This window comes from Thalassophryne amazonica, chromosome 6, assembly GCF_902500255.1.
Source record: "Thalassophryne amazonica chromosome 6, fThaAma1.1, whole genome shotgun sequence".
NCBI classification, from domain to species: domain Eukaryota; kingdom Metazoa; phylum Chordata; class Actinopteri; order Batrachoidiformes; family Batrachoididae; genus Thalassophryne; species Thalassophryne amazonica.
Genome location: NC_047108.1, coordinates 98238369 through 98256526, shown reverse-complemented (window position 1 = coordinate 98256526; position 18158 = coordinate 98238369). Strand labels below are relative to the sequence as shown.

General features: G+C 41.0%; 1 protein-coding gene across 1 annotated transcript; it reads left to right on the top strand.

The window, feature by feature from the left end:
• The first annotated feature begins 15079 nt into the window (after positions 1-15079).
• On the top strand, positions 15080-16715 carry guca1b (guanylate cyclase activator 1B). The gene is made up of 4 exons (XM_034171612.1): positions 15080-15497; positions 15729-15878; positions 16003-16117; positions 16262-16715. The coding sequence occupies exons 1-4, from the start codon at positions 15294-15296 to the stop codon at positions 16384-16386; spliced, it is 594 nt and encodes a 197-aa protein (XP_034027503.1). The 5' UTR covers positions 15080-15293; the 3' UTR covers positions 16387-16715.
• The last annotated feature ends 1443 nt before the right edge of the window (positions 16716-18158 follow it).

Below are 18158 nucleotides of genomic sequence, written 5' to 3'. Positions count from 1 at the left end.
GTTCATATCGGCTGATATTATTGGCCGTCTGATATATTGGTCAGTCTTTCGAACATGACATTCTTAACCATCTGGGCATTGGTGTATATTTCCCCGCAACAACCAATCAGTGTGTTTTTCCTAAGCTTAAAATGAGCCCTTCATATCTACACGGAAGTTGGCCCCTTCATGGAGCCCATTATGTTGATACAGTAGCCTAAAATGTTTACTCCACATTTTCCAGCCTGTAAGTCTGACGACGAAGACTCAGTAGTTGCTCTGTTTGCTGGTTGATAGTGCAGCTTGACAACTTCAAGTACCCTAATTTTTTGTGAAACGTAGGCTCATATCTGTTGTTTATCACAAGAGAAGGAAAAGGAGCATGATTCCTCGTCACCAAAGAAGCAAAAATGTGAATTGAAACAAAAATCATCTTTGATGCAATAATGCAGTTTGCAACCTCACCACTAGATGACACCAAATCCTACACACAGTAGCTTGAAATATGTCAAAGGTGTTTTGGCGCTGTGTATATCATACCTTGTTCAGAAACTATTACTTTGATAATAAAGATTTTTACAGTATCTGTATACATTTTGGCTGTAATATCCATGTATTGCCTTTGGAAAAACTAATAACTGGGGTACACCTTGGATAGGCTGCCAGTCTGTCGTAAGACCGTGTGGACAAACCCATTTTCTCTCTCACACACACTTATACACAGACAATTTGGACTCACGCGTTCACCTAACCATCATATCTTTGGAAGTGGGAGGGAACTCTTGCAAACACGGGGAGGACATACAAACTCCACACAAAGTACTGGGTAGGAAGCGATCCCAGGACCTACTTACAGTGAGGCAACATTCTGCAAAGTCATAACATACATGCACTATTCTCTAAAGGATTATGTTATACCTTTGAAATTGCAAGTCATAATTACATGTGAATTAGGATTCCGTTTTCTTTACTTTTTAGATAAACATCAACTTCATCATGACTCATGAGCAGTATGTTCTCTGATAAGGTGGGCCATCAGAGCAATTATTTTTTTCAAAGGTAAAGATGGTGGGCCTGAAGATAGAATGTTTCATATGTTATTAGTCTGTATATACATACAGTGGCAAGAAAAACTATGTGAACCCTTGAGATATTACACTTCTGAATGTTGGGATGACATCAAATAAAAAAATAGGCTTCTGTATATGATAATTTATATCATGATGGCATTTATACTCAGTGAAATCTAATCTCTACAACATGACATACATTAAAAGTACAAAAGCCAAAGTGATCTGTTGCATAAGTAATTTTACCCTTTAATGCTTTAGTGTAACACAACGTAATAATTTTACAGCCAGTTTTCTTTAGACAACTCAGCAGAATGACACATGAATAATTTCCAAAGTCAATGTATGTGTCTTGGACTTAATTTACAACAATTATTAAGAAATACAAACTTATAAATCTGTCTGGAGGAGGCAGTTATACCATTGAGAGTCAGGAGACTAGAACCAGTTAAAAATTTGAGCCATAGTCACATTATACCGAATGTTAGGACAGTCTTTGGTGTAGGTCCCAGTCATGACAGTGAAGAAGTATGTTGATCCCAAATTCTTTTGGAAGAAGATAGTGGCAAAGCCTATGCCCTGTGTCAAATAGGGACCAAATGTTGCAGTGAGGGTGAGGAGGTGGCATGTCAGGTCAGCGACTGCAAACAGAGAGATGAGTTAGAACGGACATATTTGAAGAATGTCTATCTTTCTTATCGGTCCTGATTTGATGACTAAAAGACCAGCTGATTCCTATTAGATACATGTCTATACTGATTTGGTGAATCTGGGAGATACAAGCCTAGATTAGACCTGTTTTATTGGTTGAAAATCTTCGGTTCCACTCCACTATGAAGCTGTGAGTTGTGATGCAAAACAAAACCGTGATTAATTAAGAGACCAACTACAACAACCTCTTAGTTCACTGTACTTTACTGTGTGGTCTGATTACACACCATGTAAATAGCAAAGGGGAATTGGGCTCCCCATAATTGCACTTGCGTTACATATGCTGGATCGTGTGCTAGCAATTATGAAGGTTGGGCCCAGAATGTTTGGAAGGGATGATTTCTCAAATATCAGACAAAAATACCCTCTTTCACATGGAATGATATCAGATTGTGGAAGCTAAGTACAGTCAAACATTAGTTTGATGTATTTTTGTTGCTTTTCAATACATTGTCAAAAACATCAACAATAAACAGTACATTTATACTGTTATTTATATTGTGTATTTATATTTATATTTGCAAACTGTTTTTCTTTTTTCACTTTTGATACTTTGTGTGCTTCTTACCCTGTGTGCTGCTATACAGTGCTGCTGGAACCTCAATTTCCCAGAGGGAGTCTTCCCAAGGGATCAATAAAGTTCTATCTAATGTAATCTAATTTGTCAAAAACACTATGATGCCTCATGGTTACACATCAAAAGTTTGACTTTGACTTGATTAATAGGAACAACGTGATCTTCAGTGTCTCAAAAACAGCTAGGTGTTCAACCCTCATCTACATGTACTGAAGACATAAAGTTTTTTTTAATAAATCAGATTGTTTTGGATGGGTTGTAACTCCATACTGGGTGCAACAGAACAGTGTCAGACAGTGTCGTGCTTGTAACATGATTGATTTATAATGTGTGAGCTGTGTTACAGGAGTCTCCCTATGTTACTGCTGAAGGTGTGAATCATTTTAATCATGCGCGAACATTCTATGACTCCACCAATGGCCTTGATACATCTAAGATAAGATTACCATGATCCCTGTTGTCAGCAGATCTCGTGGACGATACTGAACCAGGGCAGGATCTCATCTGGAAATGCTGGCTACCACTAACACAGGCACGTCAGTCTACTGTTATTGTTTAGTTATATTGTAGCATGAATAAACACAGACTTTACTTTATGGGCCAATATGTAAACAAAAGCTCAGAAAATGTGTTCCCTCCCATTTACCAACCATAAGTCTGCAGGGTGCGTGAGGTGTAATTTACTGTCCTCTGGTTGTGACTGTAATGTTAATAATAGGTTTCAACGTGACTGGAGGAGACAGGTAAACAACATGTAAACAACATGGCACCTTGAGGCTCTGGGCCTGCAGGGATTGCTGAATGCTTTGCCTACATGAGTCATCAGACTAATCAGCACTTACACCAAGACGGAAATCTTCCAAAGTCCCGTGGAAAGTCTTTATTTAAACAGTGCCTCAAATCACTGTATTTCAGTTCAACAGGTGAAATTTGGATGATTTTATTGTGTAATCACAGAGTTTGGCGAGGTGGATGATTGCACTACTACTTAAACATTCTATGTGACATTATCCTTCTATCCATTACAGTTTTTAATTACGTGCAGATGAGTTTTTTTTTTTCAATCAATGGATATTTCATATCTTTAGTATACAATGGCGATACCATCGAATACTCTCACCTGCCAGGTTGTTTCTGTGGTTCTCATCAGGATTATTCAGTATCTTACTGAATAATCTTAATGAAAATCAGGGGAGGGATGAAGTATAGGGCAAATAACTCATTAAAATTTGGTGAAGATCCAGCAACCAGCAGTTTCAAGGTCTTTTGGGAACAATGGCAAATATAAAACCTCAAATGGTGTGAGGACTGTTCCTGCAGGTGTGATGTGCATATAGAGTTTAATCAGTTCCAAACATTCTGCCCATGGTCTCCTCGTCTCTTCCATGCATATTTTAAGTCTGCCTTTAATTGTTCCGTTAGTTCTTTCTACCAACCCTGCGCTTTGTGGGTGGTAGGCACAATGGTTTTTCAAAACCATTTGTAAGTTTTCTGCCAGTCGTGAAATCACTTTGTTCACGAAATGAGGTCCATTATCACTATAAATGATCTCTGGAATGCCATAATTTGGTGCAACAGTTTTGCAAATGGCCTTTGCTACAGTTAGTGCATCAGCATTCTTAGATGGAACAATCTCAACCCATTTGGAAAACACATCAATGAGGACCAAGCAGTATTTATATGGTCCACTCTGGTTGAGTTCAATAAAATCCATGTGAAGCATTTGAAACAAATACTGTGGTTGTGGAAACTGGCCACGTTTTGGTCTCGCGTTCCCTTGTGGGTTGTGTCGAATGCATGTTGGGCACATTCTACAGAAGTTTTTGGAGTAGGAACTGAATCCAAAAGTTGCAATATGTTTACTTATGAGGGTTACCATCCCTCCTGTTGACACATGGCAGTGTCCGTGTGATAAAATGGCTGCCGCTTTAAATAAACTTTGAGGTAAAACTGGCATGTCACGTACACAATAGAGTTGTTTTATTATCGAGTGTAGCGCCTTTGTCTGTCCAAAGTCTTTTCTCTGTAAGTGGAGTCCCCTGTTGGCAGCTCCTCAGTACCTCAACATCAATCAAGGATGTGTCAGTCTCAGCTGTGTAAATGGCAGATGCTCCAAATGTACCCGAAGCAGCGGTTTTAGCAATTTCATCAGCAAATCTATTACCATTAGACACCATATCTGTGCCTTTAGTGTGTGCTACACATTTGCACAAAGCCAATGAGGTGGGTAAACAAATGGCTATCTGTATAAATAGCTACTTTTTTGTCTGTGGCCAAAAGACAAGCTCTGGTCAGAGCAATGAGTTCAGCAGCTTGTGCAGAATGCGTGGGTATTTGTTTTGCTTCAACAATACCATTCTGTGATGTCACTACAACATATCCTGTCTGCGTCTCTCCCTTATCATTTTTGGAGCAAGAACCGTCAACATACCAGAGTTCTCCTTCAGACAAGGGAGAATCTTTCAGATCGGCTCTAGGGAGCTGGAGACTTTCAGTAACAACAACACAACTATGTGGGTCTCCATCCTCCTCAGTGGGGAGGAGAGTAATAATAATAATAATACATTTTATTTGTATTGCACCTTACATTTCAAAGAAATCTCAAAGTGCTACAGCAAGGATTTAAAACAGATTTCAAAAACCATTTCAAACGATAAGATATCTAAAAGGCCTTTTGAAATAATGTCTTTAGGCCTTTTTTAAAGGCCTCCACACTTTGTGGGGCCCTCAGGGTCTCTGGGAGGGAGTTCCAGAGCCGAGGGGCCACTGCCTGGAAGGCCCTGTCTCCCATGGTGGAGAGTCTGGTCCTGGGTTGATGAAGGCAGTGTGAGGAGGTGGTGGAGCGGAGAGATCTTGAGGTGGTGTATGGGGTGAGGAGTTCATTGAGGTAGAGTAGCTGGATTTAGTGTGGTGCATCGCTTTATGACCACATGGGGTTGTGACAACAGTGTAGCAGTATAAGATAAATGTCTGGCTGGTGATAGAAAATTCATTTTAGCCTGTAACAATAAAACATCTACAGCATGTGGTACTAGGAGCGTAGTTGGGTGAAACAAAACAACATCAACTAATGAATCAATGGCCACGGCTACAGCACAAACAGCTTGAACACAAGGGGGCAGTGCTTGTGCTATAGGATCCAATCTTTTTGAGTGGAATGCAACTGGTTTCAATTTTCCTCCATGAGGTTGTAACAGCACGGATTGCATGAAACCAGATCTGCAGTCAACTGTTTGTGTGAATGGGTTAGAATAATCAGGAAGTGACAGCACAGTAGAAGATGTTAGTTCTGCTTTCAAATCACAAAACTTTTTCTGCCTCCTTGGTCCACGTGATTTTATCTGACAGTCCCATGGGGGTGACATAGATCAAATTTAGTAACAATTGTGTTTTAGCAGCATAGGATGGGATCCAAGCTCTGCAATAATTACAGAGACCCAAAAAAGCCATTATCTGCTTTTTAGTCACAGGTTTGGGAGTGTTTGATATAGCCAACTTCCTCTGCTGCTGAATTTGTCTTAGAGGTGCACCGATCAGGATTTTTTAGGCCAATCACCGATCACTGAAATTTTGATCTGCCGATACCGATCAAGGCCGATACCGATCAAGTACATATTTGGATCATGCCCAAAATAAGAGTATAGGTCTAATGTATAGGACTATTTTTGCATTAAAACTTAATGATGAAAACAAAAAACATGCATTCAAATAAAGACACTAGAAAAAACTGCCAACTTTTGTTTTATTACACTGACTTTGTTCTACCAGCAAGCTTTTTTTTTCCATGTTTCATGTTGCTCAGGTTACAGCCTACAGAGAATACGTTGAGAATGTAAAATACAGCTCTCATTCTATGGGGTTAAAATTTTCTCAATATTTGTAAATGCACACAGGATGATCTACAAATAATAATTGATTTGCAAATGTGTTCAGATATCCACAAATGCAAATTTCATATTTGTAACTTGTAAACTGGTCTTTGCAAATAAATCAATCAATCAATCAACTTTTTTCTTATATAGCGCCAAATCACAACAAACAGTTGCCCCAAGGCACTCCATATTGTAAGGCAAGGCCATACAATAATTATGAAAAACCCCAACGGTCAAAACGACCCCCTATGAGCAAGCACTTGGCAACAGTGGGAAGGAAAAACTCCCTTTTAACAGGAAGAAACCTCCAGCAGAACCAGGCTCAGGGAGGGGCAGTCTTCTGCTGAGACTGGTTGGGGCTGAGGGAAAAAAAACAGGAAAAAGACATGCCGTGAAGGGGGGCAGAGATCGATCACTAATGATTAAATGCAGAGTGATGCATACGGAGCAAAAAGAGAAAGAAACAGTGCATCATGGGAACCCCCCCACAATCTACGTCTAAAGCAGCATAATCAAGGGATGGTCCAGGGTCACCCGATCCAGCCCTAACTATAAGCCTTAGCGAAAAGAAAAGTTTTAAGCCTAATCTTAAAAGTAGAGAGAGTATCTGTCTCCCTGATCTGAATTGGGAGCTGGTTCCACAGGAGAGGAGCCTGAAAGCTGAAGGCTCTGCCTCCCATTCTACTCTTACAAACCCTAGGAACTACAAGTAAGCCCGCAGTCTGAGAGCGAAGCGCTCTAATGGGGTAATATGGTACTACGAGGTTCCTAAGATAAGATGGGACCTGATTATTCAAAACCTTATAAGTAAGAAGAAGAATTTTAAATTCTATTCTAGAATTAACAGGAAGCCAATGAAGAGAGGCCAACACGGGTGAGATATGCTCTCTCCTGCTAGTCCCCGTCAGTACTCTAGCTGCAGCATTCTGAACCAACTGAAGGCTTTTTAGGGAACTTTTAGGACAACCTGATAATAATGAATTACAATAGTCCAGCCTAGAGGAAATAAATGCATGAATTAGTTTTTCAGCATCACTCTGAGACAAGACCTTTCTGATTTTAGAGATATTGCGTAAATGCAAAAAGGCAGTCCTACATATTTGTTTAATATGCGCTTTGAATGACATATCCTGATCAAAAATGACTCCAAGATTTCTCACAGTATTACTAGAGATCAGGGAAATGCCATCCAGAGTAACGATCTGGTTAGACACCATGCTTCTAAGATTTGTGGGGCCAAGTACAATAACTTCAGTTTTATCTGAGTTTAAAAGCAGGAAATTAGAGGTCATCCATGTCTTTATGTCTGTAAGACAATCCTGCAGTTTAGCTAATTGGTGTGTATCCTCTGGCTTCATGGATAGATAAAGCTGGGTATCATCTGCGTAACAATGAAAATTTAAGCAATACCGTCTAATAATACTGCCTAAGGGAAGCATGTATAAAGTGAATAAAATTGGTCGTAGCACAGAACCTTGTGGAACTCCATAATTAACTTTAGTCTGTGAAGAAGATTCCCCATTTACATGAACAAACTGTAATCTATTAGACAAATATGATTCAAACCACCGCAGCGCAGTGCCTTTAATACCTATGACATGCTCTAATCTCTGTAATAAAATTTTATGGTCAACAGTATCAAAAGCAGCACTGAGGTCCAACAGAACAAGCACAGAGATAAGTCCACTGTCCGAAGCCATAAGAAGATCATTTGTAACCTTCACTAATGCTGTTTCTGTACTATGATGAATTCTAAAACCTGACTAAAACTCTTCAAATAGACCGTTCCTCTGCAGGTGATCAGTTAGCTGTTTTACAACTACCCTCTCAAGAATCTTTGAGAGAAAAGGAAGGTTGGAAATTGGCCTATAATTAGCTAAGATAGCTGGGTCAAGTGATGGCTTTTTAAGTAATGGTTTAATTACTGCCACCTTAAAGGCCTGTGGTACATAACCAACTAACAAAGATAGATTGATCATATTTAAGATTGAAGCATTAAATAATGGTAGGACTTCCTTGAGCAGCCTGGCAGGAATGGGGTCCAATAAACATGCCGATGGTTTGGACGAAGCAACCAATGAAAATAACTCAGACAGAACAACCGGAGAGAAAGAGTCTAACCAAATACCGGCATCACTGAAAGCAGCCAAAGATAACGATACATCTTTGGGATGGTTATGAGTAATTTTTTCTCTAATAGTCAAAATTTTGTTAGCAAAGAAAGTCATGAAGTCATTACTAGTTAAAGTTAATGGAATACTCAGCTCAATAGAGCTCTGACTCTTTGTCAGCCTGGCTACAGTGCTGAAAAGAAACCTGAGGTTATTCTTATTTTCTTCAATTAGTGATGAGTAGAAAGATGTCCTAGCTTTACGAAGGGCTTTTTTTATAGAGCAACAAACTCTTTTTCCAGGCTAAGTGAAGATCTTCTAAATTAGTGAGACGCCATTTCCTCTCCAACTTACGGGTTATCTGCTTTAAGCTATGAGTTTGTGAGTTATACCACGGAGTCAGACACTTCTGATTTAAAGCTCTCTTTTTCAGAGGAGCTACAGCATCCAAAGTTGTCTTCAAAGAGGATGTAAAACTATTGACGAGATACTCTAACTCCCTTACAGAGTTTAGGTAGCTACTCTGCTCTGTGTTGGTATATGACATTAGAGAACATAACGAAGGAATCATATCCTTAAACCTAGTTACAGCGCTTTCTGAAAGACTTCTAGTGTAATGAAACTTATTCCCCACTGCAGGGTAGTCCATCAGGGTAAATGTAAATGTTATTAAAAAATGATCAGACAGAAGGGAGTTTTCAGGGAATACTGTTAAGTCTTCTATTTCCATACCATAAGTCAGAACAAGATCTAAGATATGATTAAAGTGGTGGGTGGACTCATTTACTTTTTGAGCAAAGCCGATAGAGTCCAATAATAGATTAAATGCAGTGTTGAGGCTGTCATTCTCAGCATCTGTGTGGATATTAAAATCGCCCACTATAATTATCTTATCTGAGCTAAGCACTAAGTCAGACAAAAGGTCTGAAAATTCACAGAGAAACTCACAGTAACGACCAGGTGGACGATAGATAATAACAAATAAAACTGGTTTTTGGGACTTCCAATTTGGATGGACAAGACTAAGAGACAAGCTTTCAAATGAATTAAAGCTCTGTCTAGGTTTTTGATTAATTAATAAGCTGGAATGGAAGATTGCTGCTAATCCTCCGCCACGGCCCGTGCTACGAGCATTCTGACAGTTAGTGTGACTCGGGGGTGTTGACTCATTTAAACTAACATATTCATCCTGCTGTAACCAGGTTTCTGTTAGGCAGAATAAATCAATACGTTGATCAATTATTATATCATTTACCAACAGGGACTTAGAAGAGAGAGACCTAATGTTTAATAGACCACATTTAACATTTAATTTAGTCTGTGGTGCAATTGAAGGTGCTATATTATTTTTTCTTTTTGAATTTTTATGCTTAAATAGATTTTTGCTGGTTATTGGTGGTCTGGGAGCAGGCACCGTCTCTACGGGGATGGGGCAACGAGGGGATGGCAGGGGGAGAGAAGCTGCAGAGAGGTGTATAAGACCACAGCTCTGCCTCCTGGTCCCAACGCTGGACAGTCACAGTTTGGAGGATCCAAGAAAATTGGCCAGATTTCTAGAAATGAGAGCTGCTCCATCCAAAGTGGGATGGATGCCGTCTCTCCTAACAAGACCAGGTTTTCCCCAGAAGCTTTGCCAATTATCAATGAAGCCCACCTCATTTTTTGGACACCACTCAGACAGCCAGCAATTCAAGGAGAACATGCGGCTAAACATGTCACTCCCGGTCTGATTGGGGAGGGGCCCAGAGAAAACTACAGAGTCCAACATTGTTTTTGCAAAGTTACACACCGATTTAATGTTAATTTTAGTGACCTCCGATTGGCGTAACCGAGTGTCATTACTGCCGACGTGAATTACAATCTTACCAAATTTACGCTTAGCCTTAGCCAGCAATTTCAAATGTCCTTCGATGTCGCCTGCTCTGGCCCCCGGAAGACAATTGACTATGGTTGCTGGTGTCGCTAACTTCACATTTCTCAAAACAGAGTCGCCAATAACCAGAGTTTGATCCTCGGCGAGTGTATCGTCGAGTGGGGAAAAACGGTTAGAGATGTGAACGGGTTGACGGTGTACACGGGGCTTCTGTTTAGGGCTACGCTTCCTCCTCACAGTCACCCAGTCAGCCTGCTTTCCCGGCTGCCCGGGATCTGCCAGGGGGGAACTAACGGCGGCTAAGCTACCTTGGTCCGCACCGACTACAGGGGCCTGGCTAGCTGTAGAATTTTCCACGGTGCGGAGCCGAGTCTCCAATTCGCCCAGCCTGGCCTCCAAAGCTACGAATAAGCTGCACTTATTACAAGTACCGTTACTGCTAAAGGAGGCCGAGGAATAACTAAAGTATTTGCAAATATAAAAATTTGTAAAAAAAACAAACAAACAAAAATTACATTTGTAAAACTGGAAATTGTATTTGTGAATTGAGTTTCAGCATTTGTGGATCACCAATTACATGCATTCATCGCTTTCCTCTGTGATGTAATTTTGAGACATTCTTTTCGCGAAATCCACAGATCCACAAACAAATCAATCAATCCAATCAATTTTTTTTTATTTCGAACTTAGTTGTCAATTCCACTATCATGGCAGTTCACAATATAAGCAAATCAAATGAACAAAGCTTCTTTGTACTCTGTACCTCTACACTCATATGAAGAAAATAAACAAAACCAAAATGCCTACTGATTTACAAATACACACTCACGCACACTGGATATCCACTAGATGGCAGTGTGGTTCCATTCATTACACAGCAGTCTATTTAGATCTCTCGGAGACGTTTGACTCATTTTGTCTTCTGATACGAGCTGGACAGACATGGACTACATTAGATGATGGCGACTGCTCTCCTTGTCTGTCCAGCTCGTATCAGAAGTCAAAATGAGTTTACGTCACAGAGGAAAGGGTGTCATGACATGACCAAGCGCTCCCTGCGCTACTGCATGCACTGTTGTGATCGGTCCTTTTGATCGGCGTATTTTGCTGATCACTGATCAAACCGATCAAGGCGTGATCAGCCGATAATGATCGGTGCACCTCTAATTTGTCTCCCTTCGGCAGTAAGTGTGTGACCCAAATAATCAACACGTGGTTGCACCCATTGCAACTTCTGCTTTTTCACTTTATTTCCTGTTTCTGCCAAATGAGCCAAAAGAGCTAGAGAGTCAACTTTACAGCTTTCAGCAGTGTGAGATGCAATCAAAATGTCATCAACATACACAAGGATTTGACTTCCTTGTGGGGGTGTAAATGTGGACAAACGACTAGTAATGGCCTGTGTGAAGATGGTTGGGCTGTCTGTGAAACCCTGTGGCAATCTGGTGTATGTATATTGTTTACCAGCATGTGTGAACGCAAACCAAAACTGTGAATCTGGGTGAATCGGAACTGAGAAAAAAGCATTACTAAGATCGATCACTGTAAAAAATGCACTATCTGGTCTCAAAGAGTTCAAAAGCGTGTGTGGATCTGGCACTAATGGAGCTCTTGTTTCAACGGGCGCATTAATGAGCCTGAGATCTTGCACCATACACCAGTCAACACCATTTGCCTTTTTGACAGGAAATATAGGAGTGTTACATGGTGAATCAGGACATTCTCTGAGAATTCCTGCTTTCAACAACCCGTCAATCACAGGTTTAATGCCTTCTTGTGCATCTGCTTTGAGCGGATATTGGCGCGCTCTGGGTCTCCAGTCAGATTTAGGTTTCAACTGCACTGGAGCTATAGACTTGATAAGTCCCACATCAGTGGGATCTTTGACCCAAAGTGTTTCAGGGAGGTCTGCAAGATCAGCCTCCTCCTCCGCTGTTAGCAGAGTACCAGCCGTTTCTGGTCAGGATATGTCAAAGTCATGAACAGCAGGATGCGCACTGATGAGCAGCCCCAAAGATTTGCGGTACATTTGAGTGGAGGGGCTAACCTCCCAGCCTTCCTCATCTTGGGCCTGATAATCAGAAGCACATACAGCTCGGGTCACAAAATGACCTAAATCTTTCTACTGCAGAGTCTGAGGCTTACACAATGACACGTGAGGGCTCCACGGCATGAAAAACAACGGGGTAACTTCAGGAGATAACACAGCGTCAGTGCCTGCAGTGGACTTCCTGTCTGTGTACAGATAAGGAATGTGGAGGGCAGCTGGGTCATGTGACATCAGTTTTTCTTGGTCAGCACAATCAGGCTGCTTTGAGATGCACATGGTAACATGTAACTTTTCAGCCAACATAACGTCACACACACATACACACAACATAACACACTTTCATCATCCTCCTTTCTCACAAACATTGCCTTAGTCTCTGCGACTCCTTTCCTTCTTTTCACACATTGTTCCAGCCACAGCCTTGCTACTTTCAGCTCTTCCTCTTTCTGTCCCTTCGCTTTCCCTGTCTTCCCTGCCACACTGATGTCTAACTTTCCCACAACATCCTTCCAGTCCTCCTCTTCCACTTTGGCAAAAACTTATCAGTACAGTATCAACATAAATTTCACATCTCCTGTAATTCTAGGCTCCTCCTTGGAACAACAACAACAACAATTTCCCATAATGACTACGTAACTACCAGAACTCACTATTCCCTAGAATGAATTCACTGGCACTGTGGTCCTTCAGCGCCAGTATTCTCACAGGGTCATTTCAGCATGACCATGCTAAAACAGCTGTATAACTTAAAAAACTCAACACCTTACTTGTTTTGCTGACTCTGTTCCATTAGTCTGGGTCCGGATGGCGTCAATCCGCCGTTGGCAGTCGGAGGTGACTCTAAATCACCGGCCTGGCGAGGAACGACCCCTCCCAGGTCTTTGCTTCAGTCCCACTATTAAGGACCGGCCGTCGACGGGCTTCGGCGTGTCTTCCTCCTCCTGTCAGTGACTGGGTATGTTGGCAACCGGGTGGAAACACCAAGAAATGTCAGGGTCAACCTGCAGACACTTAAGAAAGAATGGACACGGGATGCAGCAGCAAATCTTTTTTGTCAGCTTTGCAAAGGGAAGAGCAGTCTCAGAGCACACAGTCTCCACCCCTCTCTCTGCTCAGCATCTTTTATTCACTCAAAAAACGTGATGTACATGCAGGGCGTGATCGTATAGTTATTGGTTAAAGGCTCACATGAGTCATACAACATGTCAGTTACCTTGAGTAGTCACATGCAAAATATCCTGTGCAGCTGTTGAGCAAAGATCAATTAAAATCCTTTCTTTAGGATTGTTGACTTATACTCCCTTCTACTCCCATCAAACAACCCGTCTTCAGGCAGGATGTGAAACCGACTGGTGCTCATCAGTTCTGTTGCTTACTGACTTACCACGGGAACTTTCCTCGTTGCAGGACTCAGCAGTCAGCACGGACGTGTAACACAGCACAGTACAGAAATATAAGCATGAGATAATGAAATACTGAACAAGTGATAATATGTAATGCTGAACAAATGATAATAACTGTAAAATGATTTCCGTGGTATTAAGAGCATAATTTTTCTGACAAACTGTTTTTCATTTGTATCAATATTTTGGGATAGCACAATTTTTTGTCTTTTTTTGGGGGGGTAGCCTCGATTAACAAATAAATAAATAAAGGCATCAGAGGGCTGATGCATACCCTGAGCTTTCCACACACTGTGATATGGTTATATTATGGACAAGAGAAATCTGAGATTTCTGACACCCGGATTCGGATCACCTCCAAAATTCAGTGGAGTCTTACGTGCCCCAGTGTCTATCTGTGGTGCAAGTTTTGTGAGAATCTGTGAAGTACCTTTGATGTAATCCTTCAAGGCCTATGTAAAGTGAAATCTTGATCCAGAATCTGGATCACCTCCAAAATTCAGTGGAGTCTTCCATGCCCTAATATTTATTTGTGGTGCAAATTTGGTTGAGACTCTGTGAAGTTTTTTTTTTTAAACATAATCCTTCACAGCCTACATAAAGTGAAATCTTGATCCACATCCAAAATTTAATGGACTCTTCCATGGCCTAATATCTATCTGTGATGAAAATTTCATTAAAATCCATGCAGTAGTTTGACTTACATTCAGACTAACAGAGAGACAGTCAAATAAATAAATAGTGATGATTTTAGTATGTCCTTGGTGGATATACTGTAATAATGGATACTTATTGACAGCAGCAGTACATGCAGTGGGCTTCGAGGGACCCACACTGGGCACCAGGGCCTTCCATGCACAAGAGCTGAAGTTTATGAATGAACTGGGAATGACTCTTGAATTTCAATTCAGTTCTTGAATTTCAGTTGAATTTTGAACGGAGGCAGCTAACAGGAATTACAATTCTAAATTTCTGAATTTTGCACAGCCCTCCGAGCTACATTGGTAGCAGAGATGTTATGGTAATTTTATTTTATTTTTTTTAATCGGGGTGGCTTTTTCTTGATCTTGAACTTTTGGCCAACAGCGCACAGGGTAATACATCTGACCAATGGGCCAGGAACAGTTGGAATATAGGTTTGAGTTAATGCTGAAGGGCTTGACTGAGTTCCCTTCTAGTTAGCCCATATACCTCTATTCAAATTAGCATTCATTTCCTATAATTGTTACTTTGTTAACAAATGAATGCACTGTAGAGAGTCATTATTTCAAGGTAACTCAGATTTAATTTGCAGAATTTTGTTTTGGCTGAAGCTGGGACACAGAGGAATCCTCTCATCGTCTCCCTCTGAACTAATTGATTGAGACAAATCTTAATTTCTAATCCCTAATCATGTGATCCATAACTGTGTTCATCTCCTCTTAGCTTTCAGAGGTGATTTGACACAATAGAAAGCCTATGACAATTCAGCTCATTTAGACTTTCATGTCAGTTTGATTATTTTAGTCGTGTTTGATTTGCACGGGGGGCGCTGAAGTTACCAGACAGATAACTCAAGTAACTTGTATGAGTTTGTGAGAGTAGACAGTTCTGTGTAATGTGAGAAATCATTTCAGCCTTAACATTCTCACTTAAAGTACTTCCACAATGGGTCAGCGCCTAAGCGAGGACAGTGACCCAGACAAGGAGATCGACGTGGCAGAGCTGCAGGAATGGTACAAAAAATTTGTGGTGGAATGTCCAAGTGGAACTCTCTTCATGCACGAATTCAAGAGCTTCTTCGGCGTTACGAACAACAAGGAGGCTGCGGATTACATTGAAAACATGTTTCGAGCCTTTGACAAGAATGGAGTAAGTAAATTTTACACAATTTGTTGACTGGTAAAATTTTATGACAACTAATATTTGTGTTTTGTTATAGGTACATATGTGTAAAGTATGATTGTAATTTTAAGATGGACCAGTGGTTCTGCCTAGCACATTAAAGGATTTTTTTTTTTTACATTTTATGAGAGAAATAAGAAATTGTTTCCTTAGAAAGTGTATCAAAAAAAATTTGTTAATTTTTCTGCCCATTAACAGGACAACACCATTGATTTTCTGGAGTATGTAGCAGCCTTGAACTTGGTCCTGAGGGGTAAATTGGAGCATAAGCTTAAATGGACATTCAAAATGTACGACAAAGATGGCAGCGGATGCATCGATAAGACGGAGCTTCTTGAAATTGTTGAGGTAATATTTGCAATTTTGCAACAATGCTATTATTGATTTTTAATGCTTGCAAAAAATATTTTTTACACAAGTCAGCAATCTGGGGTGGAATGTCCTGATTATATCAACATCTCTTGTCGATCAGTCTATTTACCGGCTGAAAAAAGCCTGCCACGGCGAGCTGGATGAAGAGTGCAATCTGCTGACCCCAGATCAAGTGGTTGATCGGATATTCGAGCTGGTGGACGAAAACGGAGATGGTGAGTGTCTCTGAAAAGACGTATTCATAATTCTTGTGAATTTGTTGAATTGAGGACTATAGAGAGGGTGTGTCAAGAGAAATACACATAATGGGTCCAATGGTTTACATCCAATGCTGACTGTCGCTGGCTGTCACCACCTAGGGGAGCTCTCGCTGAATGAATTTATCGATGGAGCGCGGCGGGACAAGTGGGTGATGAAGATGTTGCAGATGGACGTCAACCCCGGAGACTGGCTCGGTGAGCGGAGACGCAGCGCCGACTTCTAGGGCTTGAACAAGGACACTTCTATACCCTCTTTCACACACAACCTTTGAGTGTGACTGGGATTTTATAACTGTTGCAGTTTCTAAAAACAATCACACAGTCACCCTAGCATTGTATACCGTTATATACTTTTGATGTAGGGCCACAAAAATGTATTTTCTTAAATTTGTGCTGATAAAAAGGCTGTCTTTCTGTCTGCTCTGGTTCAGGCGATGCATTCAATTGAGTTTATGAGCAACAGAAACCTGTAGATTTGATCTATTTATTGCCACCTCTTCTATGTTACTTATGTGTCTCTATGTTGTAGATGCTGCAGATATGAAGCATGTTTTGTTCCAAAAAGCACCAGTTATTCATTAAATAAACACCTAAACTGACTTCAGTGCCTTTGTGTTTTAATATCAATCAATCAATCAATTTTTTTATATAGCGCCAAATCACAACAAACAGTTGCCCCAAGGCGCTTTATATTGTAAGGCAAGGCCATACAATAATTATGTAAAACCCCAACGGTCAAAATGACCCCCTGTGAGCAAGCACTTGGCTACAGTGGGAAGGAAAAACTCCCTTTTAACAGGAAGAAACCTCCAGCAGAACCAGGCTCAGGGAGGGGCAGTCTTCTGCTGGGACTGGTTGGGGCTGAGGGAGAGAACCAGGAAAAAGACATGCTGTGGAGGGGAGCAGAGATCGATCACTAATGATTAAATGCAGAGTGGTGCATACAGAGCAAAAAGAGAAAGAAACAGTGCATCATGGGAACCCCCCAGCAGTCTACGTCTATAGCAGCATAACTAAGGGATGGTTAAGGTTAAGGAATATCTCGACCCAAACAAGCAAATCTGAGCGCATTTTAAAATTTAGGCACACTACCAGTCAAACGTGTGGACATGTTCTCATTCAAATGAATGGTAAAATGTTTGCGGTTAGGACTTCCAGTAAAGGCAGGTGAGGAGTAGACGTGTTTTCTCCAGCTCCCGAACTTCTTGCAGTATAACCTTAGAATTACCCCGTCACATCGGGCTGTACTACAACATCCGTTGCAACTTTGACATGAGATGACTTCCAGAGCAGCAAAACAACAATTGAAGAGAGACTCTCCGCCGAAAGATAGCACGATGGATAATAACGTAAATATGGCCACACTAACCAAGCTGCTGGAGGAGCACAAGACTGCCTTGGCCGCGGAGTTTAAAACCACTATCTCCGCACTAGAGTCAAAACTTGATATTGTGCATACCACTCTGAGCACCCAGGGACAGCGCATTTCATCCCTGGAATCCTGTTATTATCAGGTTTCACAACTTTCAAACCAAAGAAAAAGTCATCCGAGAGGCTCGGAAAAGAAGATCTGATATGCTATATCACTCCCGAAGTCATGGAACGACGGGTTGCATATCGAGATATCATGCAGCAGCTCTATAACCGGGGGCTGAAACCCTCACTTCTCTACCCGGCCAGGCTGATGATAACCACGGAGAGAGGGGAGAGACTGCGCCTGTCTTCCGTGGAGGACGCCAAAGACTACCTGTCCACCATGCACACTTAACAGGATCCGCATCGATACATTAATGTGCCGTACTGTCCAAGCCAGTCCAGGATGTCCAACATTTGTTTTACTCATTTACAACTATGTGAAGCACTTGTTTAATTTTGTATGGAGTAGGGATAATTCTTTATGCATTTATTTTATATATATATATATATATATATATATAATTATTATTATTTTTTCTTTCTCTGTGCCTCACATTTCGTGGGTTGTTCACACGCATTC

Coding starts and splice junctions, on each gene's coding strand:
- guca1b (XM_034171612.1), top strand. CDS start 15,294: ATGGGTCAGCGCCTAAGCGAGGACAGTGACCCAGACAAGGAGATCGAC. Junction 15,879..16,002: donor AGCTTCTTGAAATTGTTGAG/GTAATATTTGCA, acceptor CTTGTCGATCAG/TCTATTTACCGGCTGAAAAA. Junction 16,118..16,261: donor GGTGGACGAAAACGGAGATG/GTGAGTGTCTCT, acceptor GTCACCACCTAG/GGGAGCTCTCGCTGAATGAA.